The sequence below is a fragment of the Pan troglodytes genome, chromosome 15 (genome assembly GCF_028858775.2).
Source record: "Pan troglodytes isolate AG18354 chromosome 15, NHGRI_mPanTro3-v2.0_pri, whole genome shotgun sequence".
Taxonomy (NCBI): Eukaryota; Metazoa; Chordata; class Mammalia; order Primates; family Hominidae; genus Pan; species Pan troglodytes.
Window position 1 is genome coordinate 29,358,798 of NC_072413.2, and position 25,130 is coordinate 29,383,927.

General features: G+C 37.5%; 1 protein-coding gene across 18 annotated transcripts in view; it reads right to left on the reverse strand.

The window, feature by feature from the left end:
* Positions 1-25,130, reverse strand: part of HECTD1 (HECT domain E3 ubiquitin protein ligase 1) — a 107,908-nt gene that overhangs the window by 10,778 nt on the left and 72,000 nt on the right. For 4 of the 18 annotated variants that reach the window (XM_009427619.5, XM_509889.9, XM_063793290.1 and 1 more), the window contains 15 exons: positions 24,839-24,978; positions 24,235-24,558; positions 22,862-23,028; positions 22,591-22,767; positions 17,963-18,799; positions 17,136-17,357; positions 12,008-12,141; positions 10,492-10,614; positions 8,818-8,974; positions 5,347-5,569; positions 3,393-3,447; positions 2,983-3,165; positions 2,383-2,590; positions 2,210-2,295; positions 1,521-1,648 (listed from right to left, as the gene is read on the reverse strand). In XM_009427619.5, coding sequence (XP_009425894.1) covers positions 1,521-1,648; positions 2,210-2,295; positions 2,383-2,590; positions 2,983-3,165; positions 3,393-3,447; positions 5,347-5,569; positions 8,818-8,974; positions 10,492-10,614; positions 12,008-12,141; positions 17,136-17,357; positions 17,963-18,799; positions 22,591-22,767; positions 22,862-23,028; positions 24,235-24,558; positions 24,839-24,978 — 3,164 coding nt within the window. The remainder of the gene's footprint in view (positions 1-1,520; positions 1,649-2,209; positions 2,296-2,382; positions 2,591-2,982; positions 3,166-3,392; positions 3,448-5,346; positions 5,570-8,817; positions 8,975-10,491; positions 10,615-12,007; positions 12,142-17,135; positions 17,358-17,962; positions 18,800-22,590; positions 22,768-22,861; positions 23,029-24,234; positions 24,559-24,838; positions 24,979-25,130) is intronic. The other 14 variants (XM_063793285.1, XM_054665940.2, XM_054665939.2 and 11 more) reach the window with 9 other exon arrangements.

Sequence of the window (25,130 nt, forward strand, 5' to 3'; positions counted from 1 at the left end):
CAAAGTGCTGGAATTATAGGCATGGGCCACCGTGCCCAGCCTGAAAACAGAAACTTTTTAAATGCTTTTTTTTTTTTGGCAAATTACTTCTTCCATGATTAGAGGGACTATCTTCAAACTAGTACAAATATTTCGTAAATAATATCTGACCATTTTCTAACCAATTGAGTAATTTGTTGCACAATAAGCCATCTCACATCTTTCAGCAAGAAATACATTAAATTTGAATAGTAAAGACATTACACAATTAGGCTTAGGACAAAATTAAAATTTGCCTGAAGTATTTCTTTGGGGGAGAGGACACCACACTTCTACTCAAGGAAGAGAAACATTTTTACAGTCCAGAGGTCTTTTATTTTTATCTTTATTTTCTATTTTTTTGAGATGGAGTCTCACTCTGTCACCCAGGCTGGAGTGCAGTGGCACAATCTCTACTCACTGCAAGCTCCACTTCCCGGGTTCACGCCATTCTCCTGCCTCAGCCTCCCAAGTAGCTGAGACTACAGGTGCCCGCCACCACACCCAGCTAACTTTTTGTATTTTTAGTAGAGATGGGGTTTCACCACGTTAGCCAGGATGGTCTCGATCTCCTGACCTCATGATCTGCCCGCCTCGGCCTCCCAAAGTGCTGGGATTACAGGCGTGAGCCACCGTGCCTGGCTATTTTTTTTAAACACTATTATGCATGAATTCACAGAGAAGAGGTTCCAGCAGCTCAGAATTCTTTCCCTTGGTTTTCACACAGTGCGCTTCTCTGGGTGGAACAGGCTGGCACTTCAGCTAAATGCAGGTACCTTTCTCTTTGGCTTCCTTCTTTTTCTGATCATTTTCCTTCATGTGTTTCAGGAAGCTATCTCGGCTCTTAGAGTGCTTAATGTGCTCAATATGCACATTAATTTTCTTGGTAAGAATCTTGCCCTTGTTTGTTTACAACAATGCCATTAGCCACGCGTGGTGGCGTGCACCTGTAATCCCAGCCACTCAGGGGGGCTGAGGCAGGAGAATCGCTTGAACCTGGGAGGCGGAGGTTGCAGTGAGCCGAGATCACACCACTGCACTCCTGCCTGGGCGACAGAGCGAGACTCTGTCTCAAAAAAACAAAAACAAAAACAAAAAAACAGCAGTGCCAACAGCCTGCTGGGTAACACTGTAGACTCTTCCAGTTTAGCCATGGTAACACTTGTGGGGCATTCCTTTTTGAACAGTACCCATTCCCTTAATGTCTACAGTATCACCTCTCTTTTAGATTTGCATATACGTGGCCAAAGGAACAACTCCATGTTTTCTAAAAGACCTAGAAAACATCTGTCGGGTATCTCTCCTCCTTTCCTTTGGATTAGTCATTTTGGCGAATTACTAGAAGATTGGTAGTTCAGGCCAAAAGGCAATGCTGACTATTCTTTATAAGAATACAAGATAATATATTCCCTCTATCAGTCTTGACAGTATAGTTGTACATTTTCAACTTACATAACATAAAAGCATACTTATTCTAAAAACATAAAAAAAAGTCTTCTTACCTTGAGGCGCCAAATGCTGTACATGTGAAATAAAGCTGTCTAGTTTCAAATGGTATTAGAAAAGGACATTTGCTGGTTAATTGTTCACACCAGTCTGGCAGAGCCCCACTTGCCAGTGCCAATGGTTCCTGCGAATTAACAAATAATAATGTCTTAGTGCTATAAGGCATTCATGCATGCATGCATGCATTCATTCATTCATTTTTTTTTTTTGAGACAGAGTCTCACTCTGTTGCCCAGGCTGGTGTGCAGTGGTACGATCTCGGCTCACTGCAGCCTCTGCCTCCTGGGTTCAAGCGATTCTCCTGCCCTAGCCACCCAAGTAGCTGGGATTATAGGCATGTGCCACCATGCCCAGCTGATTTTTGTATTTTTAGTAGAGACTGGGTTTCACCATATTGGCCAGGCTGGTCTCGAACTCCTAGCCTCTAACAATACACTCACCTTGGCCCCCAAAATGCTGGAATTACAGGCATGAGCCACCATACCTGACCCTATAAGGCAATTATTAAAAATTACCAAGTCAATTATAAACCTGTAATTAGGAAATAAATGCAAAGGACCATATAGCTCAAATTACCAATCAGAGGGAAGGGAAAGATGGTGAGAGGTAGAAAAGAAAGTAAAGGGAATATTAGGAAAAGTCCAACAGTAATAGAATGAAGAGTTCAGCTGTCTGATTTTATTACCTCAATCTGCTGTAATATTTTTGTTGTAATTTTTTTGCTAGTGAATTCATCTGGTGGAAAAGTAAACTGAGGCTGTTCATCACCATCTATAAAATTAATTAATAAAATTAATAAAAATATAAACTGACTAGCTTTAAAACTGCTATAGAAATGAAACAAGGCTTCTTACAGACCTTCCTGGGATATTCTTGAATAAGGGTCACTTGCAACTATATACAGAATACGCAGAAGCTGAAGGACATCTTCTACTCCACAAGAGTTCTGTCCATTGCCTGCTTTGGCCTGAGGTTGTTCTTTTGTTAAATTAAGAATATCACTACTTTGAAGAGTAGAAATGGCCCCCTGGTTTAACCCAGACTTTGTTCCATGCTCACAAAAATCCTATAGAAACAATTAGAAAAACTGGCCATTAATCACATTTTCAAGAAAAACAGTGTATCATTGTATCAATACCACTATGAAAGGGTTGGAATTTTTTAGAGTGCCTTCTTTTTAAATAAAAACATAACACAAGACATAAATCAAGGCATTCTAAACCATTAAAATTCCCAAATAAAATATAACCACTCTAAGCCATGGTCAAAGTCTGCATTCAGATCCAATGCTACCAGCCATATTTGAAATTTTAGAATTTGTGCATTAACAGTGTTAATTCAACCTCATTTTTAAAATTATGTCTCAATGAACTGCTGTTCCTTAAGAAGCTTCCAAAGCTGCAAAACAAAGCACGAAGCCATTTGCAATCAAAATAGTGTTTTGATGCCAATATATACCTTATATGCAGCTATGAGCTGAGAACAATTTCTGTTTTTCCTAATACTTTTATTAGTGCCAGTTAATTTCCAGTGGCGCAGGAAAGCAGCGTCTGCATTCTTCTGCAGGTAGGTTATCAAGTCATTCTTTGGTAATTCATCAGTGCCAAGGTACTGCTCCACATGCTCTATAGACCAGCAACCCTACAACAGGAAAAACCAAATGTTGGCCTTTCCCAATTATAAAGTCTATGATATTTCACATGCATTACATGAGGTAGCTTTAAGATCATGCACTTGGTCTAATCTAAAGAATTCCATGTTAGTTATTATTCCCTTCAACGTTCAATTGCAATACTGTGTTAGTTTTACTATCTTTCTTCTTTTAACTAAATAGCCAAGAGTAAGACCAATGTTCTAAAATAACTTACCATTTTTCCATTTTCCTTTTCTTTATCAGAATCCTTCATTTCTCTGTACATGATTCTAAACATGAAGATATTCAAGTTAATTCATATATAATTTGTGATTATTTCCAATAAGGCTTCAATTCTTTTAAAAAAAAGTGAACGTCATTCACTAGATATATGCCTGCACTGAACACTGAACTCAAGGAGGATTCTTTTTTTCTAGATTTTTTGTAGAGATAAGGTTTTGCTATGTTGTCCAGGCTAGTTTCAAACTCCTGGTTTCAAGCAATGCTCCTGCCTTGGCCTCCCAAAGTGCTGGGGTTAAGATGTGTCACGACACCCAGCCTCAAGGAGTATTTTTAAGAAAAAATGTTATTTTGTTAAACATAAGGCAAAGTAGCAGAAACCATATTCCTGAATTATGATTTATAAATTTATCATTATTACAAAGAAAGCATGTATCAAATCTAGAACTTTTAAAGATATGACTGTATCAAGTGTTATGCAGCATTAGGTGATTCGGTGGTTGTGAAACATCACTGAGTGCATTACACAAAACAAAATGGTATAGCGTACTATCTACGTAGGCTATGTGTTATAGCCTATTTTTCCTAGGCCACGAACTTTAACAGCATATCACTGTACTGAATACTATAGGCAACTGTAACACAATGGTATTTGTGTATCTAAACATTAAAAAGGTACAGTAAAAATGTGGTTTTATAATCTTATGGGACCCCTGTCATACATGGTCCATCACTGACTGAAAAGTTGTTACGTAGCACATGGCTATAACTGTTGTAAAAATACAATGGGATAAGAAACAGGTTCTCTGTGTCTAGATGGAAAGAAGGATAGAAATAACAATGATCAGGAGTGCTTATGTTCAAATAAGGCAGTTGAGATCAATTTTTAAACTGTAATAAAAATTGAAGGGAGGTTTTCCTAGCTCTTGGGAACTTGGGGGAAAAAAACTGAAGGGCGGGAGAATACCGTTATGATTTTCTGTTCTATTTCAAAAGGACCTACATTACTTTAATTGGCCATTACATAAGATTATCAGTGATGTTAAGAGAACATCAGAAAACATACTAATAGAAGTGAAGTTACAGTAAGAATGATGATATAATTTATTATTATTAAATAACAATTACTTTATAGATAACATTTACTGAGCACTTAATATATCCTAGGGGGTATTGAAAACACTTGGCAGGCCAAGCACAGAGGCTCAACACCTGTAATCCCAGCACTTTGGGAGGCTGAGGTGGACGGATCACTTGAGCTCAGAAGTTCGACACCAGCATGGGCAACATGGTAAAAACCCCATCCCTACAAAAAATACAAAAATTAGCTAGGCCTGGTGGTGCACACCTGTAGTCCCAGCTACTCAGGGGACTGAGGTGGGAAAATCACCTGAGCCTGTGGAGTTTGAGGCTGCAGTGAGCCATGATCGCACCACTGCACTCCACTGCACTCCAGCCTGGGCAACAGAGACAGACCTTGTCTCAGAAAAAAAGAAAAGTAAAGAAAACACTTTATACATGTTAATTCATTAATTCCTTAAAACCACTCTCATTTTATAGATTAGGAATGTGAGGCACAAAAATGTTAAATAAATTTACCCTAAGTCATTGATAATTATTTGTACAAAGAAAGGCAGGTGTTAACCCACACACCCCCAAAATCAAGAACAGAAAGAAGATATTTAGTACTCATACACGATCTTAGTCAAAGAATTCAAATGACGCTCTTTTCAACAATTACGTAAGAAGCTAGTATAGACTGTAAATGTCCTTCTACTTCTAAAACTTAATCATTCTACACCAAGAGTCCCAAACACTATTATCTGTTCCTGTAAGCCAACAGAATAAAAACAAAATCTTTTCTGTTCCTATAATCCAAAATAAATGCAATGCTTCTTGGCTCTACACTAGGACATTATCTACCAAAACATTAAGTTAAAATTTCTTACGTGTATGTGGGCTCCCAAATACGCCTAAGTTTATCTGATTTCACATTGCCATTACAGGACAATTGAAGCAATTTTTGTACATAGTAAAAGATGGTTGATCTGAAATTGGTGAGTGGTAATTCAACTTCACGAGTCGTTCCAAGACCTGTTACTTTCAAAGTGAGAGCTAATCGAGGTGACGGAGTACATTCGACTTCTTCCAAGAGCTCTGAATGAGGGGTCCCTAAAAATTTGGAAGATGGGTGAAAAACAATTATACTAAAACAAGCAGTCCAAGAAAGGCCACTACACTAGGCGACAAGGCTACATGAAATCCAAACCTCTCTGCCATACATTAGCTAAAGGATGTCAGCTACTTAAGACTCTCTAGGCCTCGACATTTTTGTTTTCTGTTTCTTTTTTTTTCTTTTTTTGAGATGGAGTCTTGCTCTGTTGCCCAGGCTGGAGTGCAGTGGCGCGATCTCAGCTCACTGCAACCTCCGCCTCCCAGGTTCAAGCAATTCTCCTTCGTCAGCCTCCCGAGTAGCTGGGATTATAGGTGCCCAACACCACATCTGGATAATTTTTGTATTTTTAGTAGAGACGGCAGGTTTCACCATGTTGGCTAGGCTGGTCTCAAACTCCTGATCTCAAGTGATCTGCCCGTCTCAGACTCCTGAAGTGCTGGGATTACTACAGGCATGAGCCACTGCACCCAGCCTGTTTTCTGTTTCTTTTGTAATGGAAATAATTACACCTACGTTACTGTAAGAGTGCTAGAACAGAATATATGTGTATGATAGAGAGCTCTCTCATTTTTACATGAAAATAATACTAACTGTATGAATACTTAGGAAACATTTTAATTTTATAAATGAGGCCAGGAGCGGTGGCTCATGTCTGTAATCCCAACACTTTGGGAGGCCGAGGCGGGTAGATCACTTGAGGTCAGGAGTTGAGACCAGCCTGGGTAACACAGTGAACCCCGTCTCTACCAAAAATGCAAAAATTAGCTGGACATGGTGATGCCCACCTGTAGTCCCAGCTACTCAGGAGGTTGAGGCGGGAGAATCACTTGAACCTGGGAGTGGAGGTTGCAGTGAGCCGAGATCACATCACTGCACTCCAGCCTGGGTGACAGAACGAGACTCCATCTCAAAAAAAAATTTTTTTTATAAATGAGAAAATTAAAAGTATCCATACTCAGAGAAAACCACATACTCTGGGCCAATGACGTGTCAACCTTTTATCACACTGAATAATTGCATCATGAGGTAAACACATATACACACACACATATAATTAGTTTCATAATGTATTTGGAGAATGCTCTCATTTTTTATTAGCTCATGAATGTTTTCTTCATTATCATGATCGTCTTCTAAAATATTATTTCTTTCACTGCACAATATCCCACTGTACCTAAACAGAGGCATATCCCCGTTACTGGACATAATTAAGGTCATTTCCAATTTTTTGAAAATATAAATACTTCTACAGTCACCTATGTGTACAAAACGGGGTACAGAGCTAATATTTAAAATTACCAATGGCAACAACACTTTCTCAGAAGATACAAAATATACTGGCAGACAGCTCTACAAAAAGTTTGTGCCTATTTATACTCTCTAGAATGTGTTTTCCTTTTTTATAATTCATTTTTTTTCTCTGAGATCCAAAGAAACAAGATTTTCCTTTTTGAAGGGACCTTAGAACACCTTGATTCAGTCTATCTATCCTCCCCAAAGAACATTTATACAACCAAGTATACTTACTTTCATATTTAATACAGGTGTCTTTTTTTGTTTGAGACAGAGTCTCACTCTGTCACCCAGGCTGGAGTGCAGTGGTGTGATCTTGGCTCATTGCAACCTCTGCCTCCCGGGTTCAAGCAATTCCTCCTGCCTCAGCCTCCTGAGTAGCTGGGATTACAGGCGCGCACCACCAAGCCTGGCTAATTTTTGTATTTTTAAGTAGAGACGGGATTTCACCATGTTGGTCAGGCTGGTCTTGAACTCCTGACCTTGTGATCCACTCGCCTCAGCCTCCAAAAGTGCTGGGATTACAGGCGTGAGCCACCGTGCCCAGCCTAATACTATCAGGCTAAAAAATACACTCCTCACTTAATCAACAATTTAAATCTTTGTTAAGGATAATTTACTGATTATAATAGCTGACATTTATTGAGACACACATCAGGCAGCATGCTAAGCACTTCACATACCTTACTTCATTTAAGCTTTTTAACTACCTTGTCAAACAGGGACCTTTATTCTCTCATGTAAGAGATGAAGAAATTCAAGCTTGGATAGTTTTGGTGACTTGCCCAATGTATCAGTTTCCTACTGCTGCTATAAAATATTACCACAAATTGGGTGGTTTAAAATAACACAAACTTGCCAGGCACAGTGGCTCACGCCTGTAATCCCAGCACTTTGGGAGGCCAAGGTGGGTAGATCACTTGAGGTCAGGAGTTCGAGACCAGCCTGGCCAACGTGGTGAAACCCCGTCTCTACTAAAAATACAAAAATGAGCTGGGCATGGTGGTGCATGCCTGTAATCTCAGCTACTCAGGAGGCGGAGGCAGGAGAATTGTTTGAACCTGGGAGGTGGAGGGTGCAGTGAGCCGAGGCTGTGCCACTGCACTCCAGCCTGGGTGACAAAACAAGACTCCATCTCAAGGAAAAAAAAAAAAAAAAAAAAAACTACCACAAATTTATTATCTCATAGTTCTAGAGGTCAAATGCCTAAAATGGATTTGCAGGGCTTCATTCTTTCTAGAGGCTCTAGAGAAGAATCTGTTTCCTTGCCTTTTCTAGCATCTAGGAGCTGCCCACATTCCTTGGCTCACTGCTCGTCGTCACTCTGACTCCTGTTTCCTTAGTCACATGTTCTTCTCTGACTCCTGCCTCTTGTGATTACACTGTGTCCACTTGGATGATCCAGGATTATCTCCCCTTCTCAAGATCCCTAATTACATCTCCAAAGTCTCTTTGGTCTGCTTTGATAATATATCATAAGTTCCAGAGGTTAGAACCTGAATGATTTTGGGGAGCAATTAGTATGCCTACCACAATCTAAAATAGAGTTTTGTAAGGGATAAGGTTGTCACCCAGGCCAACTGACTCTAGAGGGCATGACTGTAACCACTGGATAGCCTTTCAAAACTGAGAGGAATAAATCCTTAGAAATTTTGATCCAGTAGAAAATACAGTAAAAATTTCCCACCTTTAAATGGGACTTTGCCTTAAAAATTGCACAAATACAAAACACATGTTGGTTTTTAAAATTTGAAATAATTTGTAATTTGCTCCTTTAAAAAAACCTTTACTTTTTAAAGAATTTGTGGCTGACTAAAAAAATTTTTTATAACCTACATACACAAAACTAAAAAAAAATTTTTAATAACGTGCATACAAAAGCACCACCTTACTTTTCATATCTGATTTAGTATGTATTAAAATTAAATCACAAAACCAAAACATTCTGTACCTGGGGGTGGTATTTCTAGATCAGTTGTCTGCTGGACATTAGTACGACCAGGTCTAGGATCAAAAGCAGGAACCAACGCAGAAAACTGTCTCTTTAGCACATAATCATCATCCCATGTTCTCCGGCGTCCTCCTTTAGTTTCGTACTCTTCTTCTTCCTATCAAAATAAAATTTCACACACAAACATAATAAGATGCAAAATTTCATTGTTGCAAAAGCAATGTGTTATTTAGAACTACTGCATTTCCTTAGCCATATTTCTTAAACCCAAAATGAGCTAACCTAAACATGTATAGATACATACATTTCTTCATCATTTCAGTTTACCCAAAGTAAGTTGCATCAGTGATGGTTATACAAATCTACACATTTCACCAAATGATAACCATTCATGGCCAGACGTGGTGGCTGAAGCCTGTAATCCCAGCACTTTGGGAGGCTGAGGCAGGCGAATCACAAGGTCAGGAGTTTGAGACCAGCCTGGCCAACATGGTGAAACCCCATCTCTACTAAAAATACAAAAAATTAGCTGGGCATAGTGGCGGGCGCCTGTAATCCCAGCTACTCGGGAGGCTGAGGCAGGAGAATCGCTTGAACCTGGGAGGCGGAGGTTGCAGTGAGCCAAGATCGTGCCACTACACTCTGTACTCCACCCTGGGAGACAGAGTGAGACTCTGTCTCAAAAAAAAATAAAAAGATAACCATTCACAAACATCCTCAATTTCCTGGCTTTGTTACTATACTAAAATTAGGTAATATGAAACTAGCCAATGGCAAAAATTAGGTAAAGGGCACATAAGACCTCTCTGGAGTATTTTTACAACCTCCTATGAACCTATAATTATTTTAAAATAAGTTGGTTTTTAAAATGTAAATTACATTTTGTGCTGAATTACTTACATACCAAATAAAATGCTGGGGAGTTGCTTTAAATTACTATGAGGCAGACAGCATGTAAGTACACACGTGCACATCCACAGTTTGGTTTAAACACTTAACTGAAACAAACTGACATTTGACAGCTCTGGTTCCAGAATGTTTGGGTTTGCATCCTGGAACCAAAACTACTATTACATGTATGACTTTTAGCAATTACTTCATCTGAAAATTAGGGCTAACAATAACCCTAAAAAGGTTGTTTTGTTGGAAAGAATTAGTTAATATACATAAAGTATTAAGAACTATGCTGGCAAGGCACAGTGGCTCATGCCAAGGCAGGCAGATTGCTTGAGCCCAAGAGTTCAAGAACAGCCTGGGCAATGAAGGGAAATCCTGTCTCAAAAACAAAAACAACTCTAGCACTTAGTTAGTGATCATTAAGCGTTAGCTATTAATAAACTACTACTACTGCATCTATTACCACTTCTACTACTACTAAAACTACGAATCTTAGATACCATATATTAACCATTTTAATGTATGTTTACTATTACCCAAAGCAACATAAAGGGGTTTCAAGCATTAAACTCCTGCATGCATTATGTCACAGCAATCATGGATTCTATATAGAATATGAAACCCAACCAGTAGGGGAAGTTTCTTTGTGTAACTGTTTGGTAGCTCCCTCCTCTCACCCCTTCCACACTGCACATTTTTGTAGGCATTTAGGTTGGTGCTTTACTATAAAAGGGAAAAATATACATATGGTAGGGAAGATAAACATGAAGATATTACCTGCTCCCCAATAGGTCGGCTCCCTGCTCCAGCAGGTACCTGTGGTAGCTGCGAGGTAACAGCATGATGCGTTACATCAGAGCGGGAGCCAGCTCGACGTTGCAGGGATGGGCGTCTCAGAATCTAAAATAAAACAATCCCAAGAGATACATGTCTAATTATTTGACCCATATATGCCCCCTTTCAGCCATGACCTGAATATATTAACCCCTATTAACAAAAGTGTCACTGAAAACTTTTTCATTAGCCAACTTCAGAAAAGTTATGAGTTCAATGTTTTAAATTCATCATGCATTTTATACTAACCTCCTTCATAAGAAGTATTGTGTTTTCTTAGCAACCATATACTAAAAGCATTTTTTAAATTTCTTTACTCCATTAAAACTCAACTTATCAATTTTTTTGAAATCTAGTAACATTTTATAAAGAGAAATTTTAAATTTACAGTTAGTTACAATAAAGGGTATTTTTTAGGCACAATTTTCAGTTAGAAGACAATCCTAGTGGTTAAATATTGAGAGTTCTGGATCACATTGCCTATGCTTGGGTCCTCACTCTTCCACTTAACTCTGATGATAAGGGCAAATTTTTTTTTTTTATGCCTCTACTTCATTCCTTCATGTGACAACTAATGAAAAAACAGATGGACCCTGCTTGCAAAACCATAGGTACTAAAAAACAAACTCCAGGGCCACTTCAGCCTCTTGAGTAGCTGGGATTACAAGCACAAGCCACTGCACTGGGTAAGTTCATACACTGTGTGTGTGCTTGGGTGTGTGTGTGTCAGGGTCTCATTCTGTGGCTCAGGCTGGAATGCAGTGATGCAATTATAGCTAACTGCAGCACGAGCCACTGCACTGGCTAAGTTCATACACACACACGTGTGTGTGTGTGTGTGTGATTCTGTGGCTCAGGCTGGAGTGCAGTGACACAATTACAGCTCACTGCAGCATGAGCCACTGCACTGGCTAAGTTCGTGTGTGTGCGTGTGTGTGTGTGTGTGTGATTCTGTGGCTCAGGTTGGAGTGCAGTGATGCAATTATAGCTCATGGCAGCACGAGCCATTGCACTAAGTTCATACACGTGTGTACGTGTGTGTGTGTTTGTGTCATTCTGTGGCTCAGGCTGGAGTGCAGTGACGCAATTATAGCTCACTGCAGCCTGCAACTCCTGGACCCAAGTGATTTTTTACCTCAGCCTCCCAAGTAGCCAGGACTACAAGTGTCAAAGTGTGAGACTACACGCATGAGCCCTATACCCAGCCTAATTTCACACCCTTTTAAGCCTGTTAAAACATCATGTGACATTCTATAATTTTTCAAATATAAGCAACTTATTTTCTTTAAGTGGAGAATCATAAATGCTCAGATTAAAACAGCTTTTCTTAATTAACTACATTTTTTATACTGGTGCCACATTGCCTTGCTTCGAAGTTTGATTATGACTTAGCTTTTCCTTTCTTCATTTCAATTATTAACATCCTATCTTTGTAAAGAGAATGGGGTACTCTCTCTACCATAACCTCCTCGTATTCTTGGTCCTCCTGATTGTCATCTTCATTCTCATCATCTTCTTCATCTGGCTCAGGTAAGTCCTCATCATCATCGAGCTCAGCCAATAGAGTACTGGCACGGCAGCTATCAAGGAAATCTTGAAAACAAAACCCACAACCTTATGTCAACACAATTAAGAAAGCATAACAAAGGAACTTTGCATTTTAGGTTTTTACAAAACAAAAGTAAAATTCAAAAGGGACAACTGTTGCGTTCTGCCACCACATACAAGATGAGCACAGACACAAGCATGACAAAAACAAGTGATAAAGGACAACCATAAACTAAACCTGAATTACAAAATCATAATATAAAAGGATAACCATGTGGGGCTATTTAAAAAACAATAACCAAAAAAACAAACCTTTACAACATGTAAAAGATCTTAATAAATCAGAAAACAGCTTATGCAATGAATTTATAACACTTTGGTGTAATCATCATCATTTTGCTACACACACGTTTAATAAGCAGAAACAGAAATATAATGACTTTCTTAAAACTATGGAACATCATATCAAATTCTTGCTATGAATTAGGAGAGGCTATATTCTCATAAAAATGAAGAAAACATGAAAATGGGCTATACACAAAATAGCACCTTAAAAATGTATCTTCACATAAACTTTGTGACAGAAATTAAGTCAATCAATGAAAAACGGGGCTTAGATATGTGACCTGGTAGGTTACTTAAAAACAATGACTACTTAAGATAATGCCTATTTACTATGGAATAATGTATGTGGCATCTTTCATGTTATCCATATTATCTAGCACATAAGGAAGTTCAAAACAACTTGAATCATTTTTATCTCCTTCCTTCTTATAATCTCTTGCCTTCGATGGAGACTGGGTCAAATTACATTGTCCTGCATAAATGAAGATGCTGACAAACTGTTCTTCATAAAAACTGAAAAAAAGAGGACTAAAGGGATTATAACAGAAGTTTTTACTGGATCTGGAAAAAATAGTAAAATATAATATCAGAATTGCACAAAGGATAAAAAACAAAATACTTTATATTCCTGAAGAACATCCAGAAGACAATTTATAATTGCTCAGAAACTTACACCTGCAGACCACTGAACCAAATGGTTTTTAGTCCAATAATTACACAGGACTAAATATTCAGTGCCTTTTACTGGATGGCCAGTAGAAGAGGCCTGCCATTATATTTCATTAGTTTCTAAGGGTCCACATTTTTTTGCTGTTATCAACTTTCTCAGGTTGAAAGGTCTACATTTTTAAAACATTGTAATGCTTTGAAATCGGAATGTATCTTACAAACAATGGCAAGTCAGAATTAAATTGCAACATTTTTAACCTTAGTAACAGAAAAAAAATGGTGTGTCTTAACAATCAACAGCATCTTAAATTTGATAAAATATGTTACCCTTTAACACTTGTAAGGAGCCACCTGCAATTTAGGAACTGGTTGTGATTAACATGATGTGGTGGTACACAAAATAAACCAGTTCCACTTTGATTTGTCTTTTAAGGAACATAATCTAACTTCATATATTGAAATTCTATCTCCGGTATGTTACAACTGACTGATGTCCCTTTTTTTTTCTCACCTTCCCTTTTTTACCAGCATTAAAAAGCTCTGTATTTCACAGATTTGACCACATCATAGAATAAAATGTCTCTCAAAACACAACATGGTATAGTATTCGTGCCTGTGGTAAGAGAAAAACCACAAAACACAGTAAAAGCTTGCACAGCATACACAAATGGTATAAACTGATGTTACTCTGATCCTTCACCCCAGCAGTCTTAAAGTGTCTACCAGCTTTAAGAATATAAAAAAGAAAATCTTCTATCATATGTTCTCACTTATAAGTAGGAGCTAAACCTTGGGTACACATGGACATCAAGATGGGAACAGTAGACACTAGCAACTCCAAAAGGAGTGCAAGAGTGGGCAAGGGCTGAAAACTTCCTATTGGGTACTATGTTCACCATTTGAGTGATAAGATCAATAGAAGTCCAAATCTCAGCATCACACAATATACCCCTGTGACAAACCTGCACATATATCCCCTGAATCTAAAATAAAAATTATATTAATTTTTTTCATCATCTAACAATAAATTTTTTTTTTTTTTTGAGATGGAGTCTCGCTCTGTCACCCAGGCTGGAGTGCAATGGCACAATCTTGGCTCACTGTAACCTACACCTCCCGGGTTAAAGAGATTCTCCTGCCTCAGCCTCCTGAGTAGCTGGGACTACAGGGATCCGCCACCACACCCGGCTAGTTTTTGTATTTTTTAGTAGAGACAGGTTTCGCCATATTGGCCAGGCTAGTCTCGAACTCCTGACCTTGTGATCTGCCCACCTTGGCCTCCCAAAATGCTGGGATTATAGGCGTGAGCCACTGTGCCCGGCCAACAATAAATTTTTTTAAGGCTAGTCAAACCTAACAACAAAATTTAAAAGTCAATCAGTAGTTCTAACTTTTTTTTTTTTTTTTTTTGAGACAGAGTCTTGCCCTGTTGCCCAGGCTGGAATGCAAATGGCACAATCTTGGCTCAATGCAACCTCCGCCTCCCAGGTTCAAAAGATTCTGGTGCCTTAGCCTCCTATGCAGTTAGGACTGCAGGAGTGGGCCACCGCACCTGGCTAATTTTTTGTACTTTAGTAAAGAGGGTTTTACCATGTTGCCCAGGCTGGTCTCACACTCCTGACCTCAGGCAATCTGCCCGCTTCAGCCTCTCAAAGAGCTAGGATTACAGGCGTGAGCCACAGCGCCCGGCCAGTTCACTCTTTCCTACCCACAGTCATCTTCAACTTCCCATGACCAAGAACTAATGCTTGAAGTTAACATAATAACAAATCAGTAGAGAGGGGCACAGGGCCACCATGAGAAATAATAAATCAGAAAACAGCTTATGCAATGAATTTATAACACTTTGGTGTAATCATCATCATTTTGCTACACACACGTTTAATAAGCAGAAACAGAAATATAATGACTTTCTTAAAACTATGGAACATCATATCAAATTCTTGCTATGAATTAGGAGAGGCTATATTCTCACAAAAATGAAGAAAACATGAAAATGGGCTATACACAAAATAGCACCTTAAAAATGTATCTTCACATAAACTTTGTCTTCAAAATTACTCCCAATTTTTTTTTTTTTAAAGAAAAACAGGCAGTATGATCAAGGATATATGGTAAAGGGTATTCCAAAACAATTGGGATGGAGTGCAATGTTTTTGGAAAGCAATTCAATAATTATTACTTTAGGCATTTATCCTAAGGAAGTATATTAAAATACAGTTCAAGAAAGCTCATTCATAATGATGTTTATGGTAATGGAAAAGTTCTAACTTAAATATACAAAATTGATAATAATATTAAATGATGATCATACAGTGAAATATTTGGCAGTCATTTCAAATGTTATAGAAACCCATGCAACACATGTGAAAATATTTTCACAATGTATTGAGTGAAAACAGCTGGCGGAAAAGGATATAATCCTTTTATGTTAAAAAAACAAAAACATACATCAAATGATGTACATCAAATGATTAACACTGGTTGTCTGGTAGGTGGGGACTAGATGATTTTAATTTTCTTCTAGTTTCTATACAGAGCATTACTTTTCTAATAAGATGAAATAAAAGAAATAGAAACACAGATTCTATCTTAACTGAATCAAATACATCCCTTTGATTATAGCATGGAAGCCATAAGGCTGTTACTGAACTTTCCAAATAAAATTTAATTTGCAAGAATCATGCGTTACCTAACTAAGGAATTACTTCCAAAAGACTGCGATAACAGCATACAAGGAATATCATTTTACAAAGCTTATGAATCTATTACACTTCTTCTCTTAGTGATAAGAGTGTCAAATAGCTTTATGGTTCTTCCATTAAAACTTCTTTTGTGACAAAATACAAAAAAAAAATGACATATAAAGTTCCTAGATCTACTTCGTGTATAATCAGATAATTGCAATTTAAAAAAAAATATTTTTTCAGAGATAGGGTCTAGCCCTGTCACTGAGGTTGGAGTGCAGTGGCATGATCACAGCTCACTGGGGCCTTGAACTTCAGGGCTCAAGTAACCCTCTCACCTCAGCCTTCTCAGTAGCATGACATCACACCTGGCTAATTTTGGGGATGTAGGGGTGGTAAAGATGGGGGTCTATGTTGCCCAGACTGGTCTTGAGTTCCTGACCCTCAGGTGATCCTCCCACCTTGGTGTCCCAAAGTGCTGGGATTATAGGCGCAAGCCACCACTTCTGACCAGATAATTTTTTTTTTTTTTTTTTTTTTTGAGACGGAGTCTTGCTTTGTCGCCCAGGCTGAGGTGCAGTGGTGCAACCTCGGCTCACTGCAACCCCCACCTCCCGGGTTCAAGCGATTCTCCTGCCTCAGCCTTCCCAGTAGCTGGGATTACAGGCAACTGCCACCACGCCCAGCTAATTTTTTTGTATTTTTAGTAGGGACAGAGTTTCACCATGTTGGCCAGGCTGGTTTCGAACTCCTGACCTCAAGTGATCCGCCCGCCTTGGCCTCCCAAAGTGCTAGGATTATAGATGTGAACCACCGCACCTGGCCCCAGATAATTTTTTAATAGTCTCTCATATTACTGAGTTTTTTCATATTATATATAAAGATTCTGTATTTGTTTGTTGTTTTCCGTTTTTTTTTTTGAGAAGGAGTTTCGCTCTTGTTGCCCAGGCTGGAGTGCAATGGCGCGATCTCTGCTCACTGTAACCTCCGCCTCCTGGGCTCAAGCGATTCTTCTGCCTCAGCCTCCTGAGTAGCTGGGATTACAGGTGTGTGCCACCACTCCTGGATAATTTTCTTTTGTATTTTTAGTAGAAATGGGGTTTTACCATGTTGGTCAGGCTGGTCTCGAACTCCTGACCTCAACTGATCCACCTGCCTCGGCCTCCCAAAGTGCTGGGATTACAGGTGTGAGAGCTACTGTGCCTGGCCCAAAGATTTCATATTTATAAGAAGAGAGAATAATTCTCTTTAAACAAAAGTTTAAAATATCGGGAGAAAACATAATAAAAGCATCATTATGAAAGTATCTAAATACTTTCATTTTAAATTACAACTTACCATATAAGGAATATTCTGCTTCCTGACCTGTGTCACTCTCACTGGAAGTTGATGTGAGGCTGGTGGTTAAAGTGTTACTTAAAGATTGACCAACTGATAAAACTGTTGTTGCTGTAGCTACATTGCTGCTGCTAGTAACACTGGATGTTGACATAGTCACTGTTGATGTAGTACCAGGTGTGGTCAAATTAGGGAAACTCTGAGCACCCATAAGAGGAGAAGCTAAAGACAAAAATGAAGCAAATCAGTACAAATAGGTGAGATTGCAGAAACCTCAGAAAAACCAAGTTTTTTATTTTTTAAAGAGTGAGGTCATAAAACACACTAATAATAAAATGGTTCCTGAAAAGCAACAACTTTGGGAACCCAACTGAAATCCAACTAAAAATTCTTTTTATAGCACTATTATATAATTACTTTGACCTGTTAGCAGCTTAAATTGGAATTTAACTTTCAGAAGCTAAGATCAATGTAGAGTCTAAACAAAAGCTATACTTATATGATGCTTTGGTTTCACTGCACTATGATAATATTTAATAGTCATCTATTTCCTCATGCAACTTTGCTTAATGATGTATCATAAAGGAGTGAAAATCAGAAGTACTGTTTTATGCTTCTAGAATAAGAGGTTCTTTATCACACCTAGTCTGAATTCTGCAAATATTATGATTCTAGAGAACTTCATATTCCTGAAGTGCTAAATTTGATGTAGCTTTATCTAACATGGTTAATGATCTAGTTAAAAACTGCAGCCAGAACAAGAGACCCTATTTTGCATCCCTCCAAGTGGAAAAAGCATCGGATTCCAGAAGGAAAAGCTCACTTACTTGCTGTGCTCATCACATTCCTCCCCAAAGTATTAGTGTTGTTATCACTGCTGCTTCGGCTTAGATTCATGTTGTTCGTGGCATTAGTCCGTGCTATGTTTGCCACTCTCCTTACAAAACTCTCCAAGCTAGATGTTTCTCTTGAGGACAGGTTAGGTACACTTGCACTAGAGCTCATAGGGGCCCCAGCAGCCAACAAAGAACTCACTGACAGTCTGTTACTTGCTGAAGAGCTAAGAGGTCGTTGTGAAGCTGCTTCTTTATTAGTTAATTCAGATACTGAACTAACATCAGGAGAACTAACACTGACAATTCCCATGGATATTGCACTAGACTCCCCAGGAGTACGAACAGAACTATCAGGGCCTAACTTCCTTTCAGCATTTTCACTTCCCGTTTCCGCTGTTAAGGTGCTGGTGCTTGCACTGGAAGATGACCCTACTTCTGTTTGAGGGACGTTTTCAGCAGATGAAAGAACAACAATTGGTTCATGGACATCAGCTCCTGAAACTATACTGTGTTCCATTACAATTTCTGATCTCCGTTCCGTTTTGGTCGAACCCAAGCTGATGTCGCTGCTACTGGCCACGCTACACACAGAACTGCTGCTTCCTTTTCTACTTGAGGAGCCTGCAGCAGCAGATGTCTTGTCTGGACAGTTGTTTTTCACCAAGCTGCTCCATGATTGCGTTGTGCCTGAAACAGTGGATGAAACAGGTTTGGGTGATGCCACTGTATCAGGGTCGTACCCTGGTGCAAGCTTGAGGTCAAATTTTCCTTCTGCGCCCATACGGTAAGAGTTTGAGCCACCAGCATCCCAGGTGACATCAATCCAGCCTGGAAAGGGACAGGAGTTTGTGAGACCCAGCAGAAAGCAGATAGGAGCGTGTCAGACAGTAGCTCCACAATATGGGATCAGCTTTTCATCAGTGCTGTCCTTTTCTGAATTTCTATAGTCAATCAAGATCTGCCAACTAAAATATATGTAAATTTTTGGACTCAATTATTTGACGATATGACTAGCTATCTGAAAGTCTATATTATTTAACTCTCATGATACAAATATTTTAAGGACAAGAAATATGTACTCTATACAAGGTTTCCAGGAAATGTTTAAAATTCTTCCTTCTATTTCCCTTATTTCTGAACTATTCAGTCTATGACATTTAAAAGCAATGTAAGGGTCATGTTTAAATCTACTGGGTTATATTTCATTTTTAAAATTATTTGATTTTTAGAGATGAGGTCTTGCGTTGCCCATGCTAATCTTGAACTCCTGGGCCTAAACGATCCTCCCACCTCAGCCTCTGGAGTAGCTGGGATTATAGATGTGAGCCACTGCACCTGGCTTGGTTACTTCTTAAATGGAAGAACTGTTTAAGGAATTTTAAAAGATTGATATACATGGTAAAATACTGCCACTTCAGCAAGTAAACAGAATCTAGGTAAAAGTTTTAAAATTGCTAAATATACTTATGTGTAGTCAAATTTTTTTTCTACAAAAACATGCCAGCTTACCATTAATTTCTTACAATTTGGGCTAACCTCTCAAAATATTCATATATTGCCATAGAAATTTTAGTCACTAGCTCAAATAAAACACTAAAGTCAGCATTTCGGTTGTGTTCTCAAAGTTCAGTGGTTCCTTGGTTCTCTTATATTAAATAATTAAGTTCAATAAATTTGAATAAACACAGAAAATTCTAAAAAAAAATTTAAAGAGCATACTGAACTCTTTTATTAGAACTATCTGCTAAAGCTAATAACATGTACAGAATTAACGAGCATAATGATATTCAATCTATGTATTTACTTGTAGTAGAAAAATGATATTCTTTTTTTAAAAAGGTAATTAACTTTCAAAAGCAAAAAAAAAATTGTCTATTAAAAGCAAATTAATAGAAATTTTACAATCTTATTTTAGTGTTATAAGCTAACTATTTCAGGGAAAAACATAAGACATAAAAAACATTTTTTTAGAAGTATAACAAGCCTTTATAAAGTTCTTACCCATACATAAAAGGGGCCCAAGATCACATACACACCCATCCACACACCCAGATGCTCACCCACACTTACACCAAGTTCATATGCTTATGATAGCACTCAGAGGGAAATAATATTGAATTACCTGCGGGGATTATCTGCATATGTGTTCTTTGAAAGGAAAAGTGACTGCCCCAAATCTACATAAGTAGCTTAGATGAGATTTTTCAATTGCCTCTATTTTTTTCTGTATGCTGAAATAATCTCTGAAGAACCAACATTTAACTATCTCTTCTGCTACACAGAAATGTGTGAGAAAAGGAAAAGTTTCAAAAACATAGCCCAATCTCAAATAAAAGTAACTTTTGTATTATATTAATTGGCCCAAAAAACATACTCTCTCAACTCCTTCTACACCCAAAAGATAAACCAAAAAAAAAAAAAATAGAGTCAGTAATGACTATCCATCATTAGAAATGGTTGGTTTAAGTATTTGAAAGCTAAGAACCCTCTCTGACATAGAGACTCAAAGGCATAACCTGATGGGAATGGCCATGTTGATTAGGCAAAACTAAATTTCTACATTTGTCAGATTAGCAAAAATAGGCCTTTCTTGAACGCTAAACTCTGAAATTTCTAGGCTAGGTGATTTTTTTTTTCCCATCTGTGGCAGCTAAAATGAACAAACAAACAAAAAACACTCAAAATATTCAGATGTACATGTTAGCACTCTCTCATAGGGAGGTGCCATACCTCACGGTTCAAATATATTTTATAGATCAGTAATATTATTATACTGACATGTAATTGGAACTTACTATGCAGCAAAAATGAATCGAGAAGAAAAATAACCTACAGTGTCTATTTACCTTTGTATAGGCAATTGCTTAAGTTACTCTGCGTTTAACATTTGTACTTCAATAAAATGCTTATGTATGTATAGGAATGTCACAGTGCAAGATGCTGCTAGTACAGGCACAAACTATTAAAATTATTTTTTGAAGACTGGTGGTTGTATTAAAACTGTTGTGCCATTGTATCTTGGGAAAAAAAAAAAAGATTCTAATTTCCCTATGCAATTGCTTCAGTTGACTCCATCCTGAGAAAAAAGAACTGCATTCACACATCTCTAACTAGCCTCTTCTTATCAAGTCACACACATCAAGGCCAAAACAATTACAGGAAATAGAATAACAACTTTTTAATAAGTATCATCAAGATGCCTAAAAAGAAAACTTCAAATTTTCTGAGTTGAATGGCACTACTATTCAACTCAGTATAACAATAATAGTTGATATCTCAACTATTACTGGTATTTATGAATTTTAGGTCGCTGTAAACCTGTTTTGATTACAATGATTTGCAATTAGGGCATGATACTACATAAATACATTTGGCAGTAAAATAATTCAAGGAATAGAATCTTAAAAGCAATATAGTCAAAGGGTTTATTTGAATAAATAAATGTCTTTACCACATAAAACATCAAATTAAATGTCAGTCATTCTCGTAAGTACCGTCACATTTATTCTAGCTCTTTAAATATGTGGTGTAAGTTGCCGCGTGCGTGCGGTGGCTCACGCCTGTAATCCCAGCTCTTTGGGAGGCCAAGGTGGGTGGATCACCTGAGGTCGGGAGTTCAAGACCAGCCTGACCAACATGGAGAAACCCCGTCTCTACTAAAAATACAAAATTAGCCAGGCATGGTGGCCCATGCCTGTAATCCTAGCTAGTCAGGAGGCTGAGACAGTAGAATCGCTTGAACCTGGGAAGCAGAGGTTGCAGTGAGCTGATATTGCGCCATTGCACTCCAGCCTGGGCAACAAGAGCGAGACTCTGTCACACACACACACAAAAAATACATATATATACACACACATATATGTGGATATATATATGTGGTGTAAGTTGAGAATATAAACATTTTTACTTTTTTTAATGCCAAAAACTGATACAAAATTGATGAAAACAAACCCACTGCTGTTTAGGCAAATTATCTGCTAATAAGTCAGCCTTATAGTTTGAAGAAAATAATTAGCCACTATAATTGCTTTAAAGTTAATAGCAATTTATTAAGTGGATGACTTTGCTAAACTGTGCAGCATCAAAGAAACTTGATTCACATAGCAAGATTTAGAAAACATGATAAACTCCTCCCCAAAAAGCAGGTAGGCTAAGAAACACTTTGAAATAATAATAATCTACTAACAGATAAAGAGACAATGTTTCTTGTTCCATGCATTATTAAAAAATAGTAAAAATGTTAATCCTTTTTCTTCTATATGATTTATGATACCATAAAAATTATGGTGTGAGACTAACAAGATAAAGAAAAACATAAGAAATTAAAATAAAACTCACAGTAAGCTTGAAAATAAACTAGGGGAAAAAACCGGAAGTGTGTCTTGAAGATACTCAACTTACACTAGGCTTGATCACTTCCAAAATACTACCAGTAAGTTTCTAGTCAAAACCCAAGAACTTAAAATTTTCCCTTATTTTCTTTACCTTTTTTCCATTTGTAATGTGGTATCAACAGTTCTTCTAAACAGTGCTCATACATTTATGCAATTTATAAATTATCTTAAAAGAAAAAATTTAACTACCCATTTTCTACACAAAAGTGCTGAGCACCTACTCACCATTGTGTAGTTCTCCTGTGACAGTGCCTTCTCCCTGTGGGCTGCCATCCTGATCTCGCCATTTCCAATCCAGGCCTCTGATAACACGAGCTCCTGGAACCATGTATTTCAGAACCTGGGAGCGTACTAGACGTCTCTGCCGTCTAAGATTAGCTTCGGCTTCTTTAGCTGCTTTCCCTGTCAGGTAGAAATTGGAGAAATAAAAACCAAATCACTTTTTACAAAAGCAATTGTTTTAGTAAGTTAGAAAAGCCTTGTATCATCTCTTTACCTAGCTGATCTTCACATACTCCATTTACAGTGCCATAAAGTTCGAATCCAGATAATGAGAGGTAGTGTGTTTGTCCACTGGCATTTTTCCCCATCTGTTTAATTCTCACATGTCTCCACCCTTGTTTCTCATCCTTTGGTGGATCAAGAGGCCAAGTTGCAGTTGACCTGTTAATATGTTAGAGAAAAAATTATGTAATATTTTAAAAGATGAAAAAGAAATTCAAGATGGGAAAGATTTTTTATATAACAGAGACCTGCAGAAAAAATAAACTAACTTTCATATTAACTCAACAGTTCATTACAAGAATCAAGAAATCAAAGGAAAAAAAGTAGTCAAGAGTACAAGTTAAAAACGAAACGTTTAAATGTACGCTATTGATTTGACTCATAACATTAATGATTTATGATTAATATAATTCAAAGATAAAAGACAAAATGCTGGGTGCAGTGGTGTGCTCCTGTTGTCTCAGCTACTTGGGTGGCTGAGGTGAGGGGAATCACTTGAGCCCAGAAGTTAGAAAGCAGCCAACATAACAAGACCCCATTCTCCTTAAAAAAAAAAAAAAAAAAAAAAAAAAAAAAGGATGGTTTACAAAGAGTAGGAGAAATTCTCTTATGATGGAAAAACGGACTTAAAAACATTTTTGCAAACTTTTAAATAACGTATTAATATTTTGTCTTTAAAGTATGAAAGGGGTGAAAACATCACCTATTAATCCTAATGTTAAGAAGCTCCTCTCATACCATATCAAATGCCAAAAGCAATTTAGGTACATAATCTACCCCTGATATGTGCCAAAATGCATAAATAAAATTTAGTAGAACTAATTTTTTAGGAGTTACTGACTTGTCTTTTAAAAACTAATTCAATACATAAAATTTAAGGATAAAAATAAAAACATTTTAAGTCAGCCTTAATTCTATAACCAGCAATAGCCACTGCTAATATGTTGAACATTCCTAAGTATTATGTGATTATATGGAGAGTTTATGGAAAGTTTATTTCACTTGTTTCCATTAGTGGGCTGTGTGTGTATGCATAAATGTGTGTGTGTGTGTGTGTGTGTGTGTATGTATATACAGCTATATACCAATTTTTAAAATAAATATTCACAGCATCTCAGCCTTTTGGCTAAGATACAGTGTAAAATACTCAGCTCGGCTTTCTATTATTTAAACTAAACCTTTTGACAAAGTTTTAGTAAAGTCAGTGTTTCAAACTTTTAATGCCTAAAGTATCAAGTGATTTGTTTTTAGAAAGAAAATTTTGCTTCAATATTTCACAAGGAAGAGAGCTCTAGAGTATAAAATTATAAAAATAAACAAAGCTCTTTAGTGAGTTTTCCAATTTGCAAAGACTCCTCAACTAACCCTGGTTCATTGAGACTGCAGTCATCAACATGGGTATACAAAGAAGTCCAGTTCTGTCCATCTTTGGATACCTGGAAAACCCAATTTCTCAGTGCAGACCTTCCATAACCACGAGCATGACGAAGTGTATATGCTGATGGTATCACCCAGAGACCCAGATCTATGGCAAACCAGGCATTCTTATCATCATTGCTATGACAATTTAAAGCTGAATTATCACGACTTAGTATGTCTTCTAAGCGGCCATAAGGTAGATTTCTTCCTTCTGATGACGTTACTACTACAAGTCCATAGGCAGCTGGATTTACCCATTCATAAGCAGTTCTATACAAAAATAAAGAAAAATTAGCAAATAACAACGTTAAGATAATTGCATTTGCACAAGGTTTTAAATATAGAATTATATTAAGTACAATTCTAGAATTAGCAATTTAGACATTTTTTCCTCATAAAAAGTAATTTGGATAATCTTAACTTCTACCTACAAGTCAAAATTCCTTAAACCACAGAATATTCAGAGTGCTAACAATTTTATTCTACTTCCTAGAATTCTTTTACCAAGTGAATATGGTCACTCCAGCTTAAAGTAAAATGACTGACTTACTTTGCATTTGTTCCAATCCAGTAAATGATTCCATTTTCATCAAAATCATGCTGGTGCCGAAATATAAAATTTTGTCCTTCTCTTAATTTTCGAACAAAAACAAATGAAGATCGGTCAAAATCATACCACTGTTTTGCTACCTAAACCAAAGAAAATATGAAAGACAGTCACCTTAATAATGCTGTTTTCAAGCACGTTACCTACTTTTTTCCTATCTCTTTAATGTGAATTGTTTTCTTTTATTATAACAAATGCTCATTTAGGCCGGGTGCAGTGGTTCACGCCTGTAATC